The sequence below is a fragment of the Lingula anatina genome, chromosome 2 (assembly GCF_051362555.1).
Source record: "Lingula anatina isolate TDL-2025a chromosome 2, LinAna3.0, whole genome shotgun sequence".
In the NCBI taxonomy this organism is placed as follows: domain Eukaryota; kingdom Metazoa; phylum Brachiopoda; class Lingulata; order Lingulida; family Lingulidae; genus Lingula; species Lingula anatina.
Genome location: NC_141768.1, coordinates 7,213,353 through 7,240,267, shown reverse-complemented (window position 1 = coordinate 7,240,267; position 26,915 = coordinate 7,213,353). Strand labels below are relative to the sequence as shown.

At 38.4% G+C, this 26,915-nt stretch overlaps 3 protein-coding genes across 6 annotated transcripts; 2 read left to right on the top strand and 1 right to left on the bottom strand.

Annotated features, from left to right (window-relative positions):
• Positions 1 to 257: 257 nt before the first annotated feature.
• Positions 258 to 8,685, bottom strand: LOC106164964 (uncharacterized). The gene is made up of 3 exons (XM_013543027.2): positions 7,586 to 8,685; positions 2,225 to 2,397; positions 258 to 1,152 (listed from the first exon to the last, which is right to left on the bottom strand). The coding sequence occupies exons 1-2, from the start codon at positions 8,341 to 8,343 to the stop codon at positions 2,226 to 2,228; spliced, it is 930 nt and encodes a 309-aa protein (XP_013398481.1). The 5' UTR covers positions 8,344 to 8,685; the 3' UTR covers positions 258 to 1,152; position 2,225.
• LOC106165091 (tubulin--tyrosine ligase) lies at positions 5,864 to 17,166 on the top strand. 4 transcript variants are annotated; one of them, XM_087006674.1, is made up of 7 exons: positions 5,864 to 6,014; positions 13,811 to 13,889; positions 14,399 to 14,643; positions 15,113 to 15,245; positions 15,546 to 15,743; positions 16,037 to 16,249; positions 16,688 to 17,166. In XM_087006674.1, exons 2-7 carry the CDS (start codon positions 13,882 to 13,884, stop codon positions 16,824 to 16,826), a joined length of 936 nt encoding a protein of 311 aa, XP_086862800.1. In that variant the 5' UTR covers positions 5,864 to 6,014; positions 13,811 to 13,881; the 3' UTR covers positions 16,827 to 17,166. The 4 variants fall into 4 exon arrangements, with proteins under 4 accessions (XP_086862800.1, XP_013398641.2, XP_013398650.2 ...); XM_013543187.2 differs by lacking the exon at positions 5,864 to 6,014 and adding an exon at positions 12,751 to 13,448; XM_013543196.2 differs by lacking the exon at positions 5,864 to 6,014 and adding an exon at positions 12,752 to 13,414.
• Positions 17,167 to 19,196: 2,030 nt separating this feature from the next.
• LOC147763362 (uncharacterized) lies at positions 19,197 to 25,515 on the top strand. Its single transcript, XM_087007255.1, has 7 exons — positions 19,197 to 19,230; positions 19,873 to 19,988; positions 20,390 to 20,675; positions 21,074 to 21,996; positions 22,248 to 22,338; positions 22,678 to 22,731; positions 23,000 to 25,515. The coding sequence occupies exons 1-7, from the start codon at positions 19,197 to 19,199 to the stop codon at positions 25,174 to 25,176; spliced, it is 3,681 nt and encodes a 1,226-aa protein (XP_086863381.1). The 3' UTR covers positions 25,177 to 25,515.
• Positions 25,516 to 26,915: the final 1,400 nt, after the last annotated feature.

Genomic DNA, 26,915 nt, shown 5'->3' with positions numbered 1-26,915 from the left:
CTTCTTGGTGTTATTTTTCAGGAAATGATAAATTGATATTTCGCAAACAGGGAGTCATGCTGTAAAAAGACAGGATTATTGTTGTGACATCTTTTTTTGCGCGAAATACTAGTACTAGGTTTCCCCAAAATGATATAAGAGACAACCTTTATCTGCTAGAGTCTCTTTTTAGTTGAAATATGTTCTACATCTGCACAATAATAATAACACAAGGTGACGGTTTTTTGTAACGAAGGAAATTGCACAAGAAACAATGATATTTTTAAAGACAATTATATTTAAGACAAATGCAAGAACGAGATTACGACAATGAAAATATATTCAAACACAGATGCACACAACGATACGGAGTTTATACATCAAGCCACAGATATAGATATCAATAAATTAATAAATTATTCACATGTCTAAAAGAAAATTCTGATCACAATTAATTGTGTTTGAAGTGCGTCAAGTTGATTAATGTCATGGTCCACGAATATGTAACGATAAAAATTTAAAGTACTTTCTAATAATGCAAACTACAGCGACAATGCTAAAGCTAGCAATGGAAGAAATTTTATGAGTCTGTGCATATTTACTATATAATGATAACAGCAAAACAAGTAACTTGTTGTTAGTCTATGTTTTATGCTTATGCCACGGGAAATTGTCAATAAAATTTTTTCAGTCCAGAAATTGTATCTTCTTTTCTACGCATCCATGGTTACAGTTAGTGTTAAACTTTGTTTTAAATTTATCATCATCATATTCCCCGGACCTATTTGCCCATGTGAGTGAGAGACCGTAGCCGTGCGTCCTTAAAATGCACTAGAGATACTAGGTCGGCGTTGGAGGGATACCTGACAGACAAGCAGCTTAAGGGGTGGTCAAGTACTTTTTGTCAAGAAAAAGGCAATCTGCCATTCCAAAGTAATTCCCGTAAATTCTGAGGACGGAAAGGCAAAAAAAGTATTGTCCTCTCAAGAAGTCCAAGCCAGTGGGCGTGGCCGATCCTGCGGTCCACTACCCTGTGAAGCACACTGTTCAAGCTAGCGAAGATCACAGTAAGAACATCTTGTAACCACATTCAAACGGTATCACGAACGCCGTTAGGGTGGTCCAGGATTCGTCTGGGAGTTTGACCTGCTTGCCTACTGCGAGTCATGAAGCCTACAAGACAAGAGAAAACAGGCAATTAGCACCCGATGTCGGAGCATGATTCTGTTACAATAAAAGTACCCAGATTTCCAGGCACTTGGAGCAAATGCAGACAATAGGTTAAATTAATATAAATTCAGGCAATAGGTAGGCCTAAAAGGTAGTAATGGCGTCCACATGGACCGTGCGTCAATCCTGAGAAAATCTGTGAAAGTTCGGTGTGAAATAACCACGATTTAAAACCCAGACAATTCTGCGAACTGAACTTTTTTCTTGTTGTTATTTGTCTTACTGCGAACATTTTGCCTTTTGTTTTGTGTTTATAGTATGACAAGGCCAGAGAGAAAGAGCGATGCACCTTGTATAATCCCAGTGAGAAGTTCGATAAGACTATGAAGACCACATGTCTGCAATTGCTTGCAGACCAGAACAAACTGTTGTGTATCATTTGGGATGAAGACAAGCCACAATTTTCACACAATGTGCGTTCTATCCCATATTTTTTGTAACAGAAGAAACATGTGAATCCACATGGCGGCTTTGAGATAATTACCACCCTCAAAGCTTTCACAAAGCTTTTAGTACTTATCTGACAGTTGCGTGAGGTGTTTTTGTTTAGTTAATGAGTAAAGCAAAAAAGTGGCTTAAGTCATCCACTGACCATCAGATTCAGTGATATGGGAACAAAGATTTTATGCCCTTTCAAAGTAAAATGTCCATTTTCATAGATTCTTTTCTAACAGCCTGATAATCAGGGGCGGATCCAGGATTATTTGAAGGGGGGGGCGTTTTTTTTTTTTTTTAATGACAGGCCGCGGATGCAAAGCCGACCGTCTCCACCCCCTTGGCGTGTGGTTTACGGGTTCGAAAATATTTGCTATTTTAGAGGGCGAACGGTGTCATTTGGTCCGGTTTAGAACTATGATTCAGTTAGTCAAAATTCTAAATTCAAGAGGGGACCATTGCTGTGATTTTTTTTCAGAAATCGAAGGGGGGTCAGGGCCACCACCCGCTTCGACACCCCCCCCCCCAAATCCGCCACTGATAATATAGATATCATATTTTATCACGTTAAAAAACTTACCCTAAATCTTATCCCGAATATCAGGCCGTAAAAAGATGTATTCAGGTTTTCCACAGGCTATGGCCAAATTTTCAATTCCCGCCGCACCAATAAATATCCCGTACTCCAAAACCTGGAGAACGCTCCGGTTGATGTGTTCTTGGCATCGGTTCCCCGTAAACCCCTCTGGGCAACTGCAATACAAGATGATCGCTATGAAATAAACATCCACAAGTAATTAATACACAAGTAATAAAATTATTAAAGCCTGCGACTTTGCTGCAAATGTACATTAAGTGATATCGCAGCGCAAACATCTTAATGTATCTAACGTCGCTCTATGACATATTTATTTGTTTAAGTGCATCTCGGCGCCCTAACAGCGCTCGTAGTCAATTGAATGGCTGTTTAAGAAACGATGATGTAGTTTCAGTCAATTCTGAAAGCATCAGAGGCACAGGGAAAGTAATCAGAGGTTTAGAATTAGAAACATTTCTACTAAACATAGCAGATTTGAGTAAAGAGTGCGCTAATGTTGCAAGGTTAAACGGGCGTCTATGTCAAATTGGTAGCACTAATGGCTGGTAGTTAATGCTGCACGCGATCAGTTTTAAACCTCTAGCCGCACTGTTAGTGACATAATAACGTTTATCGGCACAATAACGTGTTGTATGCATTTTCTCGCAGACCGCAAAATGAAAAACGCTTTCACGTTTGATAGGCACTATATGGAAAGAGTAAATCTCAAAAAGGATTATTTCTGCGATCTAGAAGTCCATTTCTGTCTGTAAATTAGGTGAGGCTTTTTTCATTATCATCAGCATACCTACAATGCCTTTTTTCGCAGCACATGGCGACCTTGAACTTAAGCCTTCTAGACACATTTATTAGAAGGAAAATGTTACAATTTGTGTGCTTCGTTTGTTTTCGCAGCGACACGCAAACTTTCATAGTGTTCAGTCGTTGTTCTGTTTCTTTAGGTACATAAATTAAAGCAGGAGCAGTTCAGGACAGGTGTGGAGTCATGCCTCTACCGCATTCTACGGTACCATGCAACACCTGTCCAAAGTATACGAACGCTTTGCTTGGATTTTCTTGAGTGGTCACCGTGATTCTATGTTAATACGTTGGCTTCGAATTAATTTTAATTACATTGATCGTTCTCTTTGTCTATGGCTTTCTATTTAAATATTTAGAAAGCCACATAAAAAGTGTCTGTCTAGTTTTTTCCCTTGTTATTAAAATCACTTATCTAGCCACAATAAATCTGGTGATTCAGCTAAGAAAACCCCCGGTTGATTGGTCATCATTTTCTATTAGTCACTGACGCATCATTTATGGCGTTGGAATAGTAAGAGTAAAGGAATTTAGGACGTTTAGTCCGAGATTAAAGCACCCGCCTGACCGAAGGTAAATGGATATGAATTTTGACTTCTCCAAAGTCAAACGCTTGCCACCCACGTTTAGAAAGAGAAATGCGCATATCGAACTGGATTGCCTAAACTAGAAACTCGACGGTGATTACTGCATAGTAAGCATAACAAAATAAAGTCGTTATTACGGCAAAAATGAGTGGGATTCCAAGCGTGATTTGTGGACCTGTATCTAACAATAACAAAACACACTTATATATATATATAAACACCCTCAGCATATATATATATATATATATATATATATATATATATATATATATATATATATGCTGAGGGTGGCCCGAAACAGACGGACAGACGTGCCTGTATTTGGCCAATTTTTCATTTTCGCAGCCCATGGCTTCCGAGGTACATATGTTCGCTCTGATCAATTTTTGACTTATGCTCCTAACAAAAAAAATGTGCTCGCGTGAATCATAAGAGTTGCTTGCACGCTCATAAAACAAGTTTCTTCTACCTCGATGCTTCAAACCGGTAGTGTTTTGCCATCAAAATTGCATCAACTGTTTCCTGGTTGCCTTTGACCTCAAAACATGCCCCACTCCTCAGAGATACATTTAGTTAAAAAGAATTAATCAGGCATTGTATTCGCGACTTTGAAATCTCGTTTTCCTGTAATGTTATATCATATGAAGGAAGCTGAATGGTAACAATAGTGGTTTCTACCCGATTTCCTCGTGTTTAATTATAGTAACCGCGCTCTTTAAATAGACATTCAGAAATTATTCGGGGAGTTCTCGAGCACAAGAAACATTTGTTAACGTGATTTCCATTTAGGCTAAGCAAGGCAGCCGCAGAAGTCATCAAAGCGAAAGGAATGCAAACTGAACTAACATATTTTAGCAACTCCACACAGATGTGAATGTCTACTTTACAGTTCACTTTGTTCGCACTTGATTTAGTATTGTATCTTAAAAACCAGACCTTTTTGTTTAGGGCGCGCCGAAGCGTAGAAATTATTTTATTGGTGTGTCTGACAGTTCTGCACAAAGTTATACACGCGAACGATTTAGCTGAGTATTAAATTTCTTACGTCGCGAGTTAATTACGTCTAATGTCCCTATTTCGCGGCACAGCTTTGTCAAATGTCTCCCTACTCCAAATTCAGTCCACAAAGTGTAGGATTCCAACAAATGTTCAGAAAGGAATGCGCATAAGTTACCTTGAAAGACCATAATAGAGAGCGGGTTGTGTCGGTTTGTTCTTGAGTTCTTTGATTTATACCGGAAGCTGTGGGCAACAGGATTGCTTTTACGAATGGACAGCTCTTACTACACAATGGCTCTCGTAACGTTGTCGAGGATCTTGTTTCTTTCAACGTGTTTTACGAGCACTAGGCCCTAAAATGTCTTTCTGAACTTTTGAACAAATGTAAGGGGAACTTGTGAGCGATGCCCTCAGCGTGACACTGTCCCGAGCGTTTGCTCTCCGCGCGCCAGCTGCCAAAAACGGTAATAAAGACCGTGACACTTCGTTAAAGCAAAAGCGATAAACTGCTGTGAAGTACTTATCATGGACTACAATATACAAAAGCAATGGGATTTGCAGGGTCTTTACAGATCTTTGGCCCCGTCTAAGTGTGGAGTGACTCTTTGCAGTTTATACATAAGCTTTTTAAGATAAAATATGTATCAGTTGTAGTGTTATTGATTTATTGTTCTATTCATAAGTTAGATATTTTAACGGTTTCCGGAAAAGGTGGCATCGTATTCAGAAAAAAAATCGATCTGCACGTTTTAGGTCAAAACATAGAGGTATTTCCTTTCGTAGACATCAAAAATTTAATGATTATTTTTATGGAACCTATAAACTCGGTGTATGGCCCTGTTTACTGCCAATGTTTCAGGAATGCTTTCTTCCAACCGGTGGAAAGGAAATCGAGCGAGCAGTGTCAAGTGGTAACGAGTTGTGGGGGAGATTTGGAATCAACCTGAGAAAATCTAAAACATCCCCTAGGCTGACGAGCATCAAAGTATTCTATTTAACGGAGCAAATTTTAGAACAGGGGTCCTGACCCAAGACCTATAACGACTTTGACATGTAATTTAGAAGCTAGCTTTCACTGGCATGAAATTTAAATTACCGACTATGAAAGATTGGTTTTGATGTTTTTAGATTGCTACACGGCAGATGACGGTCCTGTGGGGGTCTTAAAAGGACCATGTGGCAGGACACTTACGAAGGTCACTGGACGTTTTGTCCAGAAAGGGAAAGGGAGCTGCATTGGGAACGGTCGTATACCACATGTTCAGAAGATTTTTTTCATTCCGTTGATGTAATTCCCTATGTTTTCTATTGTCTAACAAAAAATTTACCAGCTGAGATATAACAACAGGCAACAGAAAATTACCAATTCGATTTCGGGACAACTGCGGGTAAGAACATAGAAAAATTCGAAAATTTCAACTGCTCAGTCAGTTGTTCCAATAATTACTGTCAACGTGGGGGTAGTTAAAATTAAGAGCTTAAACATGACGCCCGCGCACAGTGACGGTCCGAGTTACGGCCAGAACGCCTGCAGAGTCCCGTAACATCATTATGCTCTTTAACATAATGCCATGCCCAATATCTGGTGTCAACTTTCCCAGTGTTTCTGCAGCCTGTTTTCTCGTTGCCGTGTGCATTTTTTATCATATCCCAATTAAACTCGTTTAAATTAGGTGCATTTATTAAATAGGCCCACTCAAAGTTTTCTGCCCTCGACTACCGGACTTTTGTTTGTAAACAAATAATGACAATTACTTCGATTTTAAACCTCGAAAAATATTCTTCATCTTTTTTTTTTTTTAATTTTGCTGTTGTTTTGAACTCTGCACAGTTAATCACAACAGCAAAACATGGCAATAAAAACTTGGTTAAAGGTTCCATGCCTTTGGTTGAACTCGGGGAACTGACAGTGACAGCATACCAAAAGACCCAGTAAAGCACACGTGCGCGGCGTTTCATGTTCACCTCCTAAATAATTTCATGCATCTGATGTCCCCGGCGTCGCTCATGTTATTTCTACATGTGGACAATTTAGTTCAGTGAGGCTGCTACGTGAAATATTTGCTTTTTAAATTTTTTGAAAACTTTTTTTTTTTTGTGGTTTTGTAACTGTTTTTTTTTTCCATTCTCTCCTTTTTTGTAAGTTGGGCGAAATGATGAATAGCTGTTACCAGTGTTTAACATGGGCTCGACATAAACATTTGGTAGAGTTCTCGACATATCCGCCCATGTAGGAAGTGATAATAAAAAGTGGCACGATTCTCTACATAATCACACTTTATTTGGTGAGGGTCGTTTCAAGCGTGCGTGCGGCTTAATCGGTACAGAAACAATACAAGAGATGACAGCCACTGCCTTTTGACGCAAGAAAAATGTGTAACGTTATCATTTTCAATTCTCATATTCCATTGGGTTATGCCAACGATCAACCGCACACGCAGTAAGCACCCCGATATCTTGTTAAGATACATCGATGCCTCGGGACACTTACCCAAATACTGCGTTAGATAGGACGAACATTGGAGAGTCTGCTGGATACAAGTAGTGATAAACGTGCTGAGAAGGGGCAATGGATCACGCAATTTTAGAATGCCGTTTCTAATTCTGAAACTCCCAAAGCCATATTGGTTACTCCTATCCATTCTGTTACTAAGTATCAACCCTGATTGTTTCATTGCGCCTAGGCTATAATTGGTGACTTAAACTAAAAACGCATTCCGCATTTTTCTTTTAGTGTTATATTTAAGGCACTGTGATTATGAAAACAACCCACTGCAAGATCAATTGCCCCATCGTTCCTCATTACATACGACACGGCTACCTGCAAGCCAAACTAATGCTACTGCATGATATGCATTACATGCTTACTTAAAGATCCAACTGTTTGCGTAACAAGCTACAAGTATTACACGCTGCAAGAAGTTTACTAGAAGGTCCTGTTTGTCATTTTGACACTCACCTGCAAGAGGTTTGATTCAAAGCCTTCACACGGAAACACGTGCCTCCGTTAAAGCAGTAATGCCTGTAAGATTCGTCACAATCTGACACGTGCGGGTTGTCTTTCTTTCTTGGTACTTTTTGAATGGAATGGTTATTATTCTCCGCGGACCCTGCGCTTTCAGTGCCCCTGTTGGTCGAAGTAGTAGAGATAACGATATCGGTTGGGCCCACTTCTCCATCACCCGACCCGTCTATGACTGTATCGTGGCTATTGTCTCTGTGCTCGAGCCTGTGGGTTAGCTCCATGATTTCTCGTATTCTTTCGGTGAGTTTCTTCGTACTCCCGGACGAGCGCAATCCACGTTTAGTCCTAGAGTTTAGACTGCTAAAGAATTTGCCTAGAGGGTTCACTTCAGGTTTTTTCCTGTGCACTACCTTGCCGTACACCTGGTACTCTATGTCATTTCGAACTTCACGTCTGTACCGTCTACTGTCTTCCCATTGCCTCCCGGCCATTTCATGCAGTGCATCACGCCCTGTCAGTTTCTGTAATAATGTGGCGTATTTCTCTAAAACATCACAATACATCTTTTTCAAAGCTGGCTTATTCTTCCAATGTCCCCTCTTCGTATATTTCCTATGGAATTGCTCGTAATGGCGTTTCCTGTCAGGGAATGATAACGTAGATAAATTAACAAACTCACTTTGTGTAGCGCACACTATAACTATGAGGTTTAAAACAATCCCCAATTCACATGAAATTTGATAAAATTTCATTATATCAGTGTTGTCATGAAGACCGCTCTCTGAATCAGAAAATGTCACCAATGACTCTGGTATTTACTTTCCACTGTTACTATATGTACTATCCTGCACTGGCTGCAGTCGCTCCGAACGCGTGTTGCCGTAATAGTAACATTGGTAGTAATCCCAGGCAGTGAGAAAGCACGTATATATATCAGCCAGCTGAGTGGCCGAAATGATGAATAGCTGTACAAACATCCAGCAATTGCCACCAGGCGGCTCGAGCTAAGCATCCCACGCGGGCCCACTAGCCCCAGAACAATAGAAAATTTGCAAGCGATTAAAAATATTCTCCTGGATGGTTAAGAGAATAGGTCTGGGTGTTGTGATAGAAATCATTAACCTTAATTGCATTATTTTGATGTGTACAGTGACGTTTCCACCAAGGGCTTTTCTGTGAGAGCGTTTCTTTGCCACCAACACACAAGACACGCCCAATTCAGGTACGGCAAAATTCAGCGACCACGTTTACTCCCAAGTGCCGTTAATTCCATTTATTGGATCAATAAATAAATAGAAAGAGTATCATGAAATCTTGTAGGAGGGGACAAAGACCGATATGACAGGCTTCACGCTGCTATTATTAACTATTTTCTGGGAGGAGTTGCGTTAATGCGTTCTCTGCCCATCTTTTTGTGCGCGTGCGATAGCTATCAATTTGCTTTTGAAAAAAAAAGAGCAAAAAAATGGAATATTGATTCAGCTTGTAAAACAGGAAACGTTGTCACATTATGCTACACTAAAGGCTAAAAGCTGATGGTTTAATCAATTAGTAGAATATTGCCAGCACTTAGGGAAGGAAATCGAAATAATCCGTAATACGGTGAATTAGTAATAGCATTTCCCATTTTAACCATTCATCAAACGATGCGTTGTGTAGTGACTAAAGTTTGTTGTTTTCGTTGCGGATTGCTGGTCAAAAATAGACCTAAAATGAATAATTTATTAATTACGAATAATACGTTCCAGAAAATACCTACGTTATTCGATGGGAGATGAGCAGGAAAAGTTTATCTTTCGAATTAACTGGCACAATAAACACGGTATTGCCCCCCAAACACATTTCCCCTAATATAGCAATTCCAATTTGAAAAAAGTAAGTATAAATTACGACTACAGACCAGATAGGATTTCCTCGGCGTATCAGTCTGGCCCGTTGAGAAGGTTGCGGTTAAAAGTTGATGGAGAACCACAGACGGGTGGGGGAACTACACAAACAGCGTGGACAGATCGCAAACTGATGTGGCACTGTGATAAGCGTCCCAGTGAGAATCTGAGCTTCCTTGTGAAAATAATCACGTTAGATCTACTTATGGGCAACTCCACTTCTTTGGTCAGTCGCAGTGTTGTTGAGTAACGCGCAGTGGTGTTAAATAAACACCTAGATATGATATTTCATATCCCTTGTAAATTATCCTATGAGCACTTTTTCTTGTAAAATAAAGGCCATTTTTCAAAATACTTATTTATATTTTGTGAGTAGATATTTGCTACTGTTTTGCAGTTGCTCTGAGTGTTCATTGAAACGTCATAACCCGCTATTAAAACTCTAGAGTATGTACTAAAATAATATAAAAAGGACAGCCCTTGTGAGTGGAAGACACATCAAATAAATTCGAAATACTTGTTTTTAGGAACGAAAAACGATAGGTGACTCGATTTCTTCGGGTATGCCTTTCTGCCCGTGGATATTCTTTTTTACTTCGCTTGGGTGAGCACAAGTACCCTGCACACACATCAAATACGGAAATATATATTTCAACAATTGGCACATATGCACGTCACACGTATACGACAAGTAATTTTCTCACCAAACATAGCATGCTCACCTATAATCGTTCATGTCTGTCCGTTGTCGATACGCTTTGTCCAACATTTACACACTTTTGCATACCCGCATACGTCATTCAATTGATGTCGCAATCATACGCTAGATAAATAACTTTAATATCAGCCAGTTTATGTGCGTTTCCAAGACTATTAAACAAACAAACAAACCAATCAAATATAACTACAAGTAACGCATACGCGTATGCAAGCATACCATTCCCGCTACAGAAACAGATGGTGGCTGCTTTTGCCTCGCATGTATCAAGCCTTTGCATTCTGACGCTTCAACCGCAAACTTTCTACCACTCATAAAATGATAGAGATGCTTCGGAAGTTCAGGGATAGTGTATTCAGTGAAATAACATGTCTCCGCGGTGACCTCTCTAATTGCGTTTGCTGGGGGGATAAAGTGTCTCCACAAACGCGTCAATCATTCCCGGAATTAACAAAATTTAAAAGGAACTGCGTGCGACTGTCTTGTGAAATTTAATTAAGGCGCAGTATGAATTTAATGATTCATCAACATGGCCATAATATTTTTTGGAATATTTCAAATTCGTGTGTGCTTTCTAAAACCTTTTTATAGCCCAGAACGGCCACATCAGGAGGTGCATGTCACTCAAATTGACCATGAAAGCATACTTTCTTCTGGTGATTTATATGTAATCTCTACAGCCCACAAACTGTAGGTCTTTCTTGTAAGAAGTGTTCGGCTGCTAATGATGTACGAAAAGCTGAGGAAAAAAGTTAATGAGGAAGAGGACTAATGTTGTTCTTAGACCACGGGAGAGCATGACAGGAGTTCTTGGGATTAGTTTATGGAAGAACTTTCAGCGGTTGACATAAAAACGCATTTAGAAACGAGCTGCAACGCCTTCAGATGAAATCGTGGTAGAACTTTGTAGACGTTCAAACTGAGTTAATGAATTCATGCTTGAAACCTTTTATAATTACAACATAAATTTTGTCCTGGGCTTGGTAATGATATGTTGAAAAAAAATACCGATACTCTATATACAAGACGATCCCGGAATATTGTTAAATTGAATTGCTCGGGCCCAATTTATCCTTAAACCTGGCAATGACAAGCCTCAATAATTATTATCTTAAATTTTATATTGGATCTGATCCACTTCTGCAAGGGTCCATAAACCTCAAGTACACAAAGGTTTATGAAATGTATTTTTTCTCGTTTCTAACATCTGTTCAAGTTTTATGTAATTTTCCATCATATCTAAATGTGTCAGAAGTGACAGAATCACCCCCTAAAGTCGTTGGCACTTAATAGACTGTCGGATATATGGCAAGCACCTAATAAAAAGATTGTAGAATAAAGTATCGTTAGAAAAAAATACGTTCCTTTAGTGCAGTTTCTATTGCAAGCATACTATAGTACAACCACCTGTTGGTTTTATCAAAAATGATTGAATAAGACACTAAGCATCTTGCGATAATAAAGCAAAAAACATATCGCTCAGTTATGAGGAGGCCAACAGCAAATTTTTGGAATAACTTTTCTTTTTTATATTTTAACTGTTTACCATTGCTTGTTAATAGGCGGTGATAGAAAAGCTGAAAAAAAACCCTATGAAAGTCAATGTTGAAGTACTGACAAGAATTGGTAAATGTTGAAAATACATTTCATCTTGACATTTGTACATGTAGATGGTTTTATGGATTTAAGAAGCTAATTCAATCCTCTCTTGTGTCATTTTTCAGGCCTACTTAACCTTCAGACGGATCTAGGTGTTAATGTTGGGGGGGGGGGGGGGGGGGGGGGGGCATCCACCATTTTGCTCTCAGTCCCTTTATCAGAGGTCTGTGGGATTCATTGTATCATTTCCCCTTTCTGGTGAGGCACAGGTCGGGGGGTGGGGTGGGATGGATAAACACTCATGTTTTCTCTTCTATGAAATCATTTTAGACTAAATATTGTAGGCCTAGGTCTATTAGGTGAAATTACTCTCACTCCGTAGACCTCCATCGGTTGTCATTCCCTAAATAGTTTGTGCAGGACGTATCTCACTCTCTCTCTCTCTCTCACACACACACACACACACACACACACACACACACAGGCTGACTCATTTACGTATGTTGGTCTTGATAGTCCTTGAGCAGGTTGCCATGTTCATTGCGCTAGCTGTGCTCATTGGGACGGTGTCAAGTATTGTTTTTCAAATTTGGATACACCCCCAGTATAAAACTTCTTTCTTATTTTCAGTTCACTAAAATTTTCGAAGATGGGTAATTCTAAGTGATGATAATTTTAGGCCTGACCACACATTTGATTTTTTTAAGTGGTGTTTTCATAATAGAAATAAGACAGTGCAGTTTTTCATTTCCCCAACGCCTGATGGATTAATGACAAAATAAATGTAATGTAATAAATGTATTGTAATAAAGGTAATAGCATAAAACTGAACTTTTATTCTTGCGTTATTTGGATTACTTTTTGTTGTTTGAAAACCTTGCGGTTCTAGCGCGACTCCCTTCCTACACATCTATAGGCCTAGATAAGTTACGTCATTTTGTGTTCGCCAATCAGAATATTTGACTTCGCGCGAAGCGGCCATATTGAAACCAATGTAAACATCGTTGATCAGAAGAAGCACTGACCCTTGTTTGTTAAGTGGAAAATTACCACGGATATAGACTCAAAGGACTTTGTAATGTAATGCAGCACTTTGTCTCAGGTGTTCAACCGTCGAGTAATCGATGATTCTTGAAATGACTTGTATAAATAGACCTATCTTTGCCGGCTTTATGCTGTAGATCTACTACTGGGGTACTACTGGTACATGTAATGGTATTGGCGTCCGACGGTGCACTTAGGCGCAGGCAGATGAAGATTTAAAATTTTGCAATGTGCATGTGCGATGCACCCTTGGATAACTAACGAAATTCTATTTCAAAGTTGATGCAGGCCCAATGTGCCGGTAGACATACCAAAAGTCAGCGACGGGCCCTTGGCTTAAGGTGCACCTAAAAGTTTTAGATAATTGTATTCGAATGAGTGAATCAGTGAATTTACCTGAAAGAAGACTGGGCATGTATAGTTTCGTATCCCGAGATGAAGGAAGCAGCGTGTACAGTGCAGTCTCAAGCATTCTACTTGAAACCAGGGGAAATGTGTGGAAACGCGTGGCAAGGGAAAGCCCAAAATTCAATCTTATGCTGGGGGAGAGAAACGGATTGCCATATGGAAGACTGGGTATTTAGTACACATACACCGGTACATCATACTGGTACATACACCCCTGTACAGTATATGTGCTTTGCTATAGTTATACATGTGCTTGTGCTGCATTTTATATACAGCAAGGTGCAAATGCAAGTTAAGCTGGTACATGATTGTGTTAATTAGTATCACTGCTGTTCAATGATCTTATTAAAATGCTTATCTTGCTTGATTATTATGCTTGATTTTTAGTTTCAATTAGATTTCATCCTCTCACTTTCAGAATCTCACCACGTTGCAAAAACAATGAATTACTGTTGAATATCAGGTCGTCATTTACAAACATGATCCCAATTAGTGTGTTTACTTTTTTTAACCCAGTTAATTTTAACCCAGTTAAATTCAACTTAATTCTGCTTCTTTTTACAGGCCATGAACCTGGGTTCGTTCAGATTGTGAATTATTATAGAGGCTCAGGATGTCTGTGTAGGAAAACTTCCATGGTCAGGTATGACATAGGACACTTTATTTCTCCACAGCCACATGCAGGGGTGGAAATGCTGCACTTACATGTACATGCATACAAGATTTCCTTGTGGAAAAAACAAAGTGGCTCTTGATTATGTAGGAAATGTTATAAAAAGGAATAGTCATATAATAGAGGCTACTAGAAAGGTGGGGTTTTCATTGATTATTTCAAGTAGCCACCAATATTGTTATAGCATTTTTTCATTTTATATTCCATGTACTTACCTACATGTATATACATGCATTATATTGCATAAATTGAGTATCAGAAAATGTGTGGCTAGAAATATATTTTATATATGAATTAATTATTTTGTTTAGTGTATAGCATCCCAAATAGACATAGCAAGAGAGAATATTGATGATTTACAGTATTATTCATCCCTGTTTTCTGGGTGTATGTAATGGGTGCAAATTATTTACTCATTTGTTCCATGTGGGGTACCATGGGAACCATCATTAACTGCTGTAATTATTTTTCTTATACAGCACACTTTGTAAACAGTGGAAGGAGACGGGTCAAGAGCCTTTTGAATGGTTACCACCATCCTTTATATTATATCCTAATATTACACCAGAGCAAGAAGAACAATCAGACTTGAAATCATTTATAGCTCAAAAGAAAAGAAGCATCAAAACAGATGAGAGAGAAGAATTTAAACAATATTTTGAGAGAGTAAGGTCAGAAGGAAAAGGCTGCATTTGGATTGTGAAATCAGCTGCTGGAGCTAAAGGTAACTATCATATATATATATAAATATACAAAGGTTGAAATATTTGTCCGACTTTTTATTTTTTAAACATTAAGGGACCATTCCCACAGATATTTGGATTGATCTATCTCCCTGGGGAGTCTAACTAAATTGCCATCAACTTAACTGGCTTAAACGTCTGTCATGCCTAGTAAAGCTGTTAGGGGGTAATTATCTTTGCCCTAGCTGATATGGTAGGCATGGCAGACATTTAAATGGATTTTAACGGATCAATCTAGGCATGTGAACCCAGGCTAAGCTAAAAGAAAATTGAGAAACTGAAACAGTGGTAGTAGTAATATAGCAGTAGGACTAGTATATTTTTCTAACACACTGAACTGAAGGGTTTATACTGTTATGTATTGATCTGTTGAAGTTTGATTTCAGAGATTAGTTTAATGGACTTGATTGATTCAAACAATGTCAACATCAGTACAATGACATTTTGCAGGTCAAGGTGTGTTGATATCAAGTGATGTGGAAGAAATTCTCCACTTTACAGATTCAAAATCACAAGCTCATATAGTTCAGAAGTACTTGGAAAAGCCTCTGTTGCTTTCTGGAGGCAGGAAGTTTGATATCAGGTAATTTGAATCTCTCACATAACACAAGTAGAACTACCTTTAATAAAATGGTATAAAAGAACTGACATGATTGAAGTGAACAAATAATATTATCTGCATGGATCTGTAACAGTTCTAATTGAAACTGACTCTTGTATAAAAGTGGAACTGTATGCCAACATATTTTACTGTATATGTTTCATAATTGTAAAACATCTATTGATTGCAATTTTTCATGTCTTGTAATTGTTAAAATCTATCTTTTAATTGCAGTTTTAGAATGAGCTATCACTTTTGTTATATTAATGTTTGCTATTTCAGATCTTGGGTCCTGGTTGACACCCAGTTTGATATCTATTTGTACAAGGAAGGTGTACTGCGCACGTCCTCAGAGCCCTACAATGCCACAGACCTGACAGACCTGACCAGCCATCTCACCAACCATTGCCTGCAGGAACACTCACAAAACTATGGCAAATATGAGGAAGGAAATGAATTGTTTTTTGATGAGTTTAACAGGTAAGTTTGGTTTTTAAGGCACTTTGAAAAAATTAAGAATTTAGTTGTAATTTTATTGGTATGCTCTCTAAGAACCTCTGTTATAGTTTTTCCTACATGTTGACCATTTTGTTAAGATACCATTCAAACCAACCACCAAAAAGGAAATAAATCTTCAAAATTATTCTAATTTGGGTGATATAATGTTGTTTGTAATGAACAATTTGTACTGGAAGTTACCAAATGTGAATTGTTTTTCTGTTTTTTTTTCTTTCTTTTCTATTTGTTTAATAGCCTTATTGTCTATTTTTCAGATATCTCCAAAGTCAGCACTGTGTGACCTTGTCGGCCAGTATTCTACCTCAGATTGAGAACATCATCCTTGAGTGTTTCAAAGCATGCAAGGAACACTTGTCTACAGCTGGTTTTGCCTATAAAAGTTTCCAGTTATTTGGATTTGACTTTATGATCGATGAAGCTTTCAAAGTCTGGCTGATTGAAGTCAATGGGTCTCCAGCATGTGCAAAGTAGGATATTTATTGTCAATATCACACTTATACAACCACACTGTATAGTTTCTTCAACAAACAGCTAAAACAAGAGCTATTGCTAACCAATATTTGGCTGGCCATCATTCAATGTTCACATACGTGTAATGCAGCCTTTCCTCTACCTAAGACTGTGCATTCAGCTACCCCCTCCTCTTTTTTTTAAAGACATCTTTTTTTTCAATATGTAACCACATCAGTTGTTCATACTAAATAATGATGATATTTACATAAAGAAATGAAAAGGACTAGCGAGTCAGCTTATGTCTTTAATTTTGTTTTCACAATTGGCTGAAAATCATTTAGCTTATATGTCACCTAGCTGTCAGGTGACATATATACCTGGTATGTGGTGCAAGTGCAGCATTTACTTTTACTTAGTTGTGGAAATAATTATTTATTTACTTGGTCTTTCAGAAAACTTCTTCCTAGTTTAGCAGAATCTTTAATCCAAACTGCAGTGGACCCAGTCTTTCCCTTGAGCCAAGAACAACAGATCACTGCCGAGAACCTTTTTACAAAGATTAATTATAACCTAACACAAGAAACATGTTGAGACACCGGTATTAAGAGACATCAGACAGCGAATCTCTACTGAGAATCTCTTTACGTATATTACATCTGTTATAACTCCTTGCTTAAGGCAACTCCAAATAACCCGTTGAAAATGTGATAAGCAACATGCAGGACAACTAAAAGATAACAACAACACACGCACATTAGAAAAAGAGACGAAAACGGACAGCATACTGCAGAAAAGAAGAGGGAGAAATGACAATGCAATGGACGTACACGTATGAGCTACGTAGAACTTCTCTCATCGCATCTACCACAATACGCACTTTTGAATTTGTAAGAATCTTCAATTGTGATATAAATGAAGTTTGAAAAATTTACGCATGGGTTATCTGTGTTATGAATACTGATTGGCAATATATATATGTCCATTTAACTTTTTTTTTTATTTTATTAAAAGTAAGCAAAGGGAAGGATTGTTTATGCAAGTGGAACTTCTAACATCAGTTTAAAACTTAAATGCCTGAAAAAGTAATCACTAGATTTATCAGTTCTGACAAACACATAAACACACACACACACACACACAAATAATAATAATAATAATAATAATAATAATGATAATAATAATAAATAAACCTTCGTTACTGTCGCTTGCAGCACTCATCTTTCATTCTCCAATCGATCTGGAAGCGAATGTGATGCCTAACGTCTAAAAATGTCTAGAATGTTCTTTTTAAATAACGCAATTAATAGCTTTCGCGGTGTCGCCTGGCTTTTAAAAATTGAAAAATAAAAACCTCCCTGACGTCTTTTGTCGTATGTCGATATTTTCAGTTGCTTTTGCAATAATATTTAGCAATAAATAAAGTCTTCAAATCAGTTTCACACGAAACACGACAAAACTGCATTTTCAAACCAGTAGAAAGTAATTTGCAAATCCTTCGTTACCAGGCATTGTGAGAAAGAAATTAAAGCTGGGGACAAAATGCAGCAGTAAGACCCCTTTGTGGCAATATAAATTTTCTTAGCATTAAAACATGCAAATATTATCCAAAAGGTTGTTATTTTCAAAACTTTCATTACTCATACCATTGTAGAGAATATCTGAAGGCGTTAATCAAAAACTTGTTTACTTTTGATACATCGCCCCTTTGCCTTAAAAAAAGTAAAATAAGAATTCCCCACCTCAGCCTCCTAGCTCCATTCGTTCATACAGAGCATTACATACATATGTCAATGTGCTTAAAAGTACATGTCTCGCGGGGTAAAATAGTGCGCTCCTTGGGACGCAGAGGTCAGACAAAGGCCCCACTTCGGTCACGGTGACATTTACCTGAATTTTATTGTTTCGCCTCAGGTAGATCTTAAAATCCAAATATGCTTCTCTATATCTCATCTAAAAGCCATGACCCAGGGCGTGCTTTTAGAAATCCTGCGGATGTCTCACAGATTCGTGACGTCAGTTGGATCATTTGGTAATTCTGAGAGCAAATTGTTCAGCTGTTTTGTCAATATTTGTATATTTGTCAGAAATGGAAGTATCGACGAACAGGAAGTACTCACACTTTATAAAAGTTTGGATTAGTAAGAATGTGTACTTGATAAACAAAATGGCCACTACTCGATTTTTATGCATTTTTTGTTCACATTTTCACCATGCTTACGGCTTTCCGTAAGTTTGACAAACTCGAGATCAAAAGTACAGGTGTCCTCAAATTTTTAGAAAAAAATGGTTGATTGCTCCGAACATGAACAAAATTATTAGATAATTTTTTCCATGCTCCAAAACAAAATCTAAATAAGTTTTAAGTACTTAATTGCAGTTATAATCGAAGATGAACAAATAAGCCCACATACTATAATAATTTGAACATTCTAGAACTATATATATATATATATATATATATATATATATATATATATATATATATATATATATATATATATTGATACGGCAGCATTTTCTCTTGTAAGTGCAACGATTTGTGCTATTCTATATAAATTCTTGCATTTTAATTGTTTGATTGGTCATGTCTTCTTCAGATGCAGACCAATTCAATTTATTTGATCATTCAGGACCAACTTCCAATTCTTATTTGCCTTTGCTTAGTTATATTTTCTCTCGGATGTGCAGCAATTTATTCTATTTAATAGTACCTATACTACTTACAATTTTATTTGTACAAGTCAAGAAGTATTCCCAATCATATGTGCAACATCTGACCGGGTTGAACTACCAAAACATTCAATTGTTCTCGGAAGAGAGGTGAACAGTTTGGTACACAGTGCCTCTGGTCACTCTCCATGATTATATCGCAAAGTTTACAGTTCAGTCGTATTGGTAACACGTGACTGAAAAGTAGTAAGAAACTGATCAAAAATACAGTACACGTATAAAACACAATATATGAAAGAAATTTACAAGGGACGGACAGAGGGAGGTGAGTGATTGTATCAAAGGAAAGTCTATGGATTATACATTTCGATTAACTTGTTTTATACGATTATCGATTTTTAAAATCAATATAAAATTAAGGAGACAATTGTTTCTCCTTCAACATAAGTGAAAAGGTCTTTTTATGACCAATGAAATATTTTAAACTTATTTCGTACTGCATATTACTTCGAAATAATAAGCAATCGGGTCCGTTTCGCCTAAAAATTGTAAAACAAGTTTTCGAAACATATATCCAAGGTTAAGACCAATGGGTGGGATAAATTAATTTTTTAATTATACCGAGTTCACATAATTTGCTAATGGAAATCAGTTTATTGATAAGGCTTGACCTATGACCTAAGTTTTGATTCCTCTCTCTCTCTTTCTCTGTGTGTGCGTGTGTGTGTGTTTATGAATTCCTTTTTGTTTTTTTTTTTAATTACAGGGCAAGTTACTAGATACAGCAAAATGCAGTTTTCTACCATCCTTATCCTGTTTCTCGTCGTGCCGTCAATTGAAGGTATTGTAAAGTTGCATGACTTAATTGTAGTGACTAAAGAACAATTTTAACATTGACAATCTACAAAGTGTACAAATCTTTGCCAAATTTAGTTTTGTTTCAAGTTTTATTATCCTTGGCCACCAGGTGGACCAGACTATCTCGGCACTGAATTTTTGGTGATGTTTGGCGAAAATAAAATCATTCGACAAGACTACATGCTGGAGCTGTTCGTTACCACCACATCCTCCGATATGGTATTCGTGAGTATCGACATTTATATTAACGTTTTTTTTTTAAATTTCTATCTTACATATATATTTTCGTTTTTTTTTATGAGGCAGCTGTTTCTGCGCGATCCTGATCGAACGATGTTACAGATATTAACTTGAAAGCACATGTAAAAGCACATTTTCATATAAACAATCAAAATAATTTGTTTCACTGTCAAACACAGTATTTGTATGCTTTGTTTCCTTGCAATGTCAATGACCGTCCCTAAGGTATTTAAAATCAAGCTACCACGGTCAACATTTATTTTGTCGTCAAAGCACGTGGTGTATTGAGGGTTTTATATACATGTAGATTATGGCAATAATCCATCATCATCAATTTACCGTAATTCAATAATTCAGCAGTTTAAATAACCGATTTTCTCCCATAGTTCAACGTGAGCACTCCTAAATGGGTCCATGACGACAGCGTTCACATGGAGCTCAACGTGACCAGCGGTCAGGTGCGGCAGATATTTCTTCCGCAAAACTTGCGACATTTCGGTTGCGAAAAATCTACAAAAGGCCTCTGGATATCTGCGACGGATGAGGTGGCTGTATACGGTGTCAACAAACAGAAATATTCGTGCGACGGTTTCGTAGGACTACCAACCGATGTATTGGGAAAGCAATACTATACGGTGACATATTCGCCTGCCAAGCGCCGCTGCCAATTTGGTAAGTATTTGAAAAACATTTGTCGACTGGAGAAGTGATAAATTCGCTCAAATAATAATAAAATCCGGCGTCGGTTCTGTGGGTTAAACATTTAATTGATACCAACGTGCTACGTCGTATCACTATAAAGAAGATGAGTCTTTGTCAGGATATGTTTCAACAAGACTAATTTTTTAAAATATTAAAATAGTTTCGAAACATTGCAAGAGATCAAAGTCAACAGAATATTTAAGTTGCGCTCAAAACGTTTTTTTTTTTTTTTTTTGAAGGTGAAGGCAGGTTAGAATTAAGCCGCTTTCATCCAAGGGTCGTAATGATTTGATTGCTCCATCTCTCTCTCTCTCTCTCTCTCTTGTATAAATGAAAATGCCATCGTTTATCATTTTTCATTATCCCAGGAATCGTTGCAACAGAGGACAACACAAACATAACTGTGACACTGGGCCACCAGCAACATCCAGAAGGCAGCGCCACGAATGTGGCGTATGAAGGGGTGAATTATGCCAATGGGGATGTCATGCACGTTGTATTAAACAGATTTGAGACCATTCAAATCCAGGCCTCTAATAAATTCGATCTCACAGGATCATATATAGACGCCGACAAACCCGTAGCTGAATTCAGCGGGAATCGGAAAACCAATGTCGGCGATGGAAGTAGCCAAGACCACTTGGTCGAACAACTGATGCCCGTCGAAAGTTGGGGCAAGAGGTTTGCCACTGTTCCAATACCTGGTAGAGATATTTACAAACTAGGAGACGTGTTCAGGTTTGTTGCCAGTGCGTCAAATACTACGATTTCAATAACAGGAATTCCAGGCGAAGGGACAGCACTGTTGAATCTACCGGACGCTGGGAGTTTCATCGAATATGTCATCGGGTTTAACGCAAGTAATACATACACCCTCATTGAAAGCAACCATCCAATTCTAGTGGTTCAAATTGCCCAAAGCCAAGTAAAAAATGATGAACCAGCAGATCCTTCCATGATACTGATACCCCCAATGGAACAGTACGCCTCGGAATATGCTTTCACAACACCAAAGTACAGCCTTGGCTCTTACGAAAACTACCTGATGTTGATAGCTAAAAGCTCAGAAGCCAGCGGCATCCGCTTGAATGGCGTTCCGTTGGGGAATGACACAATATGGCACGCGATCCCGGGGACCGACTATCAAGGTGCTACGGTCTTGGTAGCCGAGGGAACACACGTCATAAACCATGTTTCACCTATAAGTTTGTTTGGAGTTTTTATGTTTGGAAGAGCAAACCTTGAAACGTATGGATTTCCTGGAGGCATGCGTATGGCACCCATTAATACGGTAAATACATCAAGAATTCCGTTTTTGTTTGTTTGTTTGTTTGTTTTATGGTCGGAGGGGGCTGCACTGGACATCTCAAAACAAGCTGAAGTAATTTTTCAAAGTTTGATACTAAAACATCTAACATCGAAGGTGAAATAACGCTTCTGACGTTCAGCAATACGTAATTGCTGTTCATGTAACATAATGTATAACTGTCGCATTTTGTTAAGCATTCAAAGTTTACGCTTTTTATCATTTCTTACTCACAGTTCTGCGTACCCTCCACAATGGTAGGGGCAGATGGTTTTGACAACGACTGCGATGGAAGAATTGACGAGGAGCTTTGTGACAATAATATCGGTAGGCCTCTTTTCTCCTTCTTCTCCGTCTTTTCTTCTTCTTTCTTTTTCTTATTATATGATTCATCGAGTTAATGAGTATGAAATTTACCTGGCAATTTTATTTTTTTATGTCCTGGAGACTTCTGCTTAACTACAATGTTGTTGTGACATGGTATTAAGAATTGGTTGCTCTTGGAATTCTTTTGAATGCGAATTTTTATAATAAATTAAATATTGTAATAAAAAAGGTGAATAGATGATACATGCCTTCTAATCTCCTGATATATACATTTACTCATTGATATCTTGTTATATATTTGACAATATCATTCATCCCTTAAGAATATTTTTTTCGTAGATGATGATAGTGACGGGCTGCAGGACGAAGATTGTGCAAATGAAAAGAGTACAAGTAAGTATGAGCCTTGTTTATGCAATGAAACGTTTTGTTAGTGGAGAAATGGAAATAACTAACTAATATTAATATTTATCACAAAGAACTGAGCTGTATAATAAACTGCATTAGGGAAACCCCTACAAAGACATTTAATAGATTGACCTTATGAATGCCTTGAGGCTTCTACTGCTATTTTCTAAAGGGTGAAAAGTGAAATGCATTTTGCAAAGAAAAATAAAGATAAGTTCTGCCATTTTTATCAAATATTTAATTTGTTTTGTAGTCATTACTACAACTGATGAGGCGCCTACAACAACCGCTGAGGCCGCTATAACGACTTTGGAATCGCCAACAACGAATACTAAGGTGCAAAGTACGACCACTGAGGCGCTAATTACCACCACCAAGACAGTCACTACGACTGCTAAGGCAGCAAGTACAACTACGCAGTCAGCAACTACTACGACTACTGTGTCGCCAGCTACACCTACTGAAGCAGCAACTACAACTACTCAGTCACCAACTACGACTACTGTGTCGCCAACTACGCATACTGGGGCAGACACTACAACTACGCAGTCACCAACTACTACGTCTACTGTGTCACCAACAACACCTACTGAAGTAGCAACTACAACAACGCAGTCACCAAATCCTACGGCTTCTGTGTCGCCAACTACGCATACTACAACTACTCAGTCACCAACTACTACGGCTACTGTGTCACCAACTACGCATTCTGAGGCAGCAACTACAACTACGCAGTCACCAACTACTACGACAACTGTGTCGCCAACTACGCATACTGAAGCAGCAACTACAACTACGCCGTCACCAACCACGACTACTGTGTCGCCAACAACACCTACTGAAGTAGCAACTACAACTACGCCGTCACCAACCACGACTACTGTGTCGCCAACAACACCTACTGAAGTAGCAACTACAACTATGCAGTCACCAAATCCTACTGCTTCTGTGTCGCCAACTACGCATACTACAACTACTCAGTCACCAACTACTACAGCTACTGTGTCGCCAACTACAACTACTGAAGCTGCAGCTACAACTACTCCGTCACCAACTACTAGGTCTATTTTGTCGCCAACTACACCTACTGAAGTTGCAACTACAACTACGCCATCACCAACTACTACGACTACTGTGTCGCCAACTATGCATAATGGGGCAGCTGCAACAACTACGCAGTCACCAACTACTACATTTACTGTGTCGGCAACTACACCTACTGCAGCTGCAACTACAACTACGCCATCACCAACTACTACGACTACTGTGTCGCCAACTACGCATGCCGGGGCAGCCCCTGCAAATACGCAGTCACCAATGTATACGACTATTGTGTCGTCAACTACTGGTAAACCTACTGAGGCAGCAACTAACACAACGCAGTCGCCAACTACTGTGTCGCCAACTAAGTCCACTGAGGCTGCCACTGCAACTACGCAGTCACCAACTACCATGACTACTGTGTCGCCAACTAAGTCCCATGAGGCAGCCACCACAACTACGCAGTCACCAAATACTAGTACAACCACTGAAGCGAATGCTTTGACTATGAAGAGGCGAGGTACAACTACTGATGCAGTAGTTCCGACTACTGAAGCTGCAACTATAATTACAGAGGCATCTGCTACGACTTTCGAAACACAAACCACGACTCCTGGGGCAGCCCCGACGAATACCGATGCGCCTGCAATGGCTGCCATACATATAACAACTTCAGAGACTGTTGCAATACCCACCTCAACAGTTGAACATCTCACGACAACCAACGCTGGACTGTCATCCACCGGTGGAAGCTTTGAAACGTCAACTACATCACAATCTCTCGGCCAAGGGAACCTGCAGCTTCGTCTCATGAATGACGATGGCACTCTTACTACAGAGGGTATATCTGTCATCACGGTAGGATCGGCCGCGGGTGTAGCGCTCGCAGTCGGGGGAGGCTGCTTCTGTTTTTTCATGGCAGGCAAATGGCGAAAACGCCGAGTAGCAGAAGAAGAAGAGGAAGAGACGGAAGACCATGGCCTTATTGACGATGACGGAGGATCTGTGACGCCGCGTAGTGAGTCTTCGCAGAGCGCGTGTTCAGATCATTCAGTGGTTGAAAGCGAAACTCCGCGTAGAACGCTGCATCTTTTCAGGCACCCTAAACACAAAGCCGTTGCTGCAGCAGGTTCTGTGGATTTGAGGAGGCGATCTTCTGTTACCGACGTTGATGGACATGGACAAAAAACAGGAAAAACTATCTCTCTCTTCAGAAAAGCGAAAGGGAGCTTCCTGTCTGGTAGTGATGTCTCCTTGAATACCGTTTCCGTAACCCCAAGTGCGTTGCGTGGCGCAGTGTCCCCAAGTCAGATTTCTCTGAGGGCCAGCTCTTCTATGAGTAACGTGGAAGAACCAGAGAAATACTATGATGACCAGATTGGCTGGTAAAATGGTTTGCAAACAGATAATTTGGCCATAGATGTATAAGGGGATGAAAAGACAAACAACGAGGATTACTAGAGAGTCGAAGGTTTATATATATTAAAAATATATATCGATTACTTACCAGCAATATAACGTTTGTTGTTTTATCATATTATAATTTTGGAGATGCAAAAACAATATATATTGTAGCTATTGAAGAAAAAAGCACTATCTAAATGCTAACGAATAATTAATTTCACAGAAAGTTTCAGTGATTGATCATTACATTTTTCTATCATTCTTCGAAAAACTTCTGACGCCTTTATTTTGTCAATCCATAATTTTAAGGGATTAAGCAACCATCGCAACGCTTTATTAATATTTCATTTTGAAAGTTTGCTTTTGACTATATTATTTTATATTATTCTATGTCATATTTAATCATGCTTTTATGCGTTTAATTTGACACAATGTTTAGAATATTTAATATATATATTTAATGTCATAGATGGTTTTGAGAATAAAGCTTTAGTTTGTGACAAATGCTTTTTGTTTATTTGTTTGCTTGCTTGTTTGTTTTAACCCGAGTTTGTGTTTTAATTTTTGAGTCACTATCGTATTGCATACTGACTGTTGAATTTTACTCTCCCGAAGAAGTATTTATAGATTATAAATAATATATTTTTTTACGAGTTTTGAAAAGGGTGTTTCTTGGTGATAAGGAAAAATTGTTAAATTGGTCGTCAAAATACCCAAAATGAGGTTTTGCGTGCATACAATTATTCAATAGTGCACCTACCCTTTTTATTATTAAAAACAAAAAATAAAATATCGGCGTTTATATTTCTCATTTCTGAGCATAAGCAAAGGCACTTTGCATCTAGGATCGTTAATGGTAAATTTAATCTTTCTACATGTATGTTGAGGTGAAACAGCTATCGGATGGGGCGTCATTCCATCCCTGAAGAATCTATCACAAAAAAAAATTGGTATCGTGCCGTTTTTTTTTTTTTTTTTTTTTTTTTTTTGTAAAATTGAGATTTCAGAATGACAATAAATGACAATAATAATGATAGCGATCAAAATGATAAAGATTGAAATGGTTTCATTACCAGCATGAACACTACTGGCACTGATGAGGAACTCTCAGTATTCATAGATTTGTTAACTTTTCCTGCGTGTAAAGTACATAAAGTATGCTCGTGCATATTTTTGCATCTTTTAGAGGAACCTTTTGTCGTAGTCTTTTTGAGGTAATATTGATATGATTCAACTCCATGTATTATTGTTTATTTTGTTTGTTCGGTTTTTAATGTAAATGTCGGCTGGGCCGGTCAAATTGACATCAAGTTACGTTTTATTTTCAGTTACCCCCTGGTGCCCCGGTACAATGGAGCTTGTGAACTCTCATTCAGGGAGGTCACGCGACCCTACAAACATTTCACTGATTCAAAGTGGCACTGTATTAGTCGGGTTAGTTGAACAGGATGAGTTTTCCTGCCAGCTAATAAATATTAGTTTGTTTGTCAGAATATAACATCAATTTGCGATGCACAAAAATGTGTGCTTAAAAAACAAAAATCCTCTAAAATATTTAGAAATACAGCAGCAATATCCGATGCACTTAGCTCTCAAAGTAAATTGCCTGATTAACCACTGACAAATACACTAACAAATCCATGGCATGACTGGTGCATATGTCCTGAGTAAGTGTTACCCTTGCTGCGATCCCCAGCCAAACCAAAGAAAAACGTGAATACACA

What these genes read in the sequence shown, in the direction of transcription:
- LOC106164964 (XM_013543027.2), bottom strand. Translation starts at nt 8,343, where the DNA reads ATGAAATTTTATCAAATTTCATGTGAATTGGGGATTGTTTTAAACCTC. An exon ending in TTGAATCAAACCTCTTGCAG is followed by an intron (nt 2,398 to 7,585) that starts GTGAGTGTCAAA and finishes CTTGTATTGCAG; the next exon opens with TTGCCCAGAGGGGTTTACGG.
- LOC106165091 (XM_013543196.2), top strand. Translation starts at nt 13,213, where the DNA reads ATGAGTGAATCAGTGAATTTACCTGAAAGAAGACTGGGCATGTATAGT. An exon ending in ATTGCCATATGGAAGACTGG is followed by an intron (nt 13,415 to 13,810) that starts GTATTTAGTACA and finishes TTCTTTTTACAG; the next exon opens with GCCATGAACCTGGGTTCGTT. An exon ending in AGGAAAACTTCCATGGTCAG is followed by an intron (nt 13,890 to 14,398) that starts GTATGACATAGG and finishes TTTCTTATACAG; the next exon opens with CACACTTTGTAAACAGTGGA.
- LOC147763362 (XM_087007255.1), top strand. Translation starts at nt 19,197, where the DNA reads ATGAAAGAAATTTACAAGGGACGGACAGAGGGAG. An exon ending in CAAGGGACGGACAGAGGGAG is followed by an intron (nt 19,231 to 19,872) that starts GTGAGTGATTGT and finishes CTTGGCCACCAG; the next exon opens with GTGGACCAGACTATCTCGGC. An exon ending in GCTTTGTGACAATAATATCG is followed by an intron (nt 22,339 to 22,677) that starts GTAGGCCTCTTT and finishes TTTTTTTCGTAG; the next exon opens with ATGATGATAGTGACGGGCTG.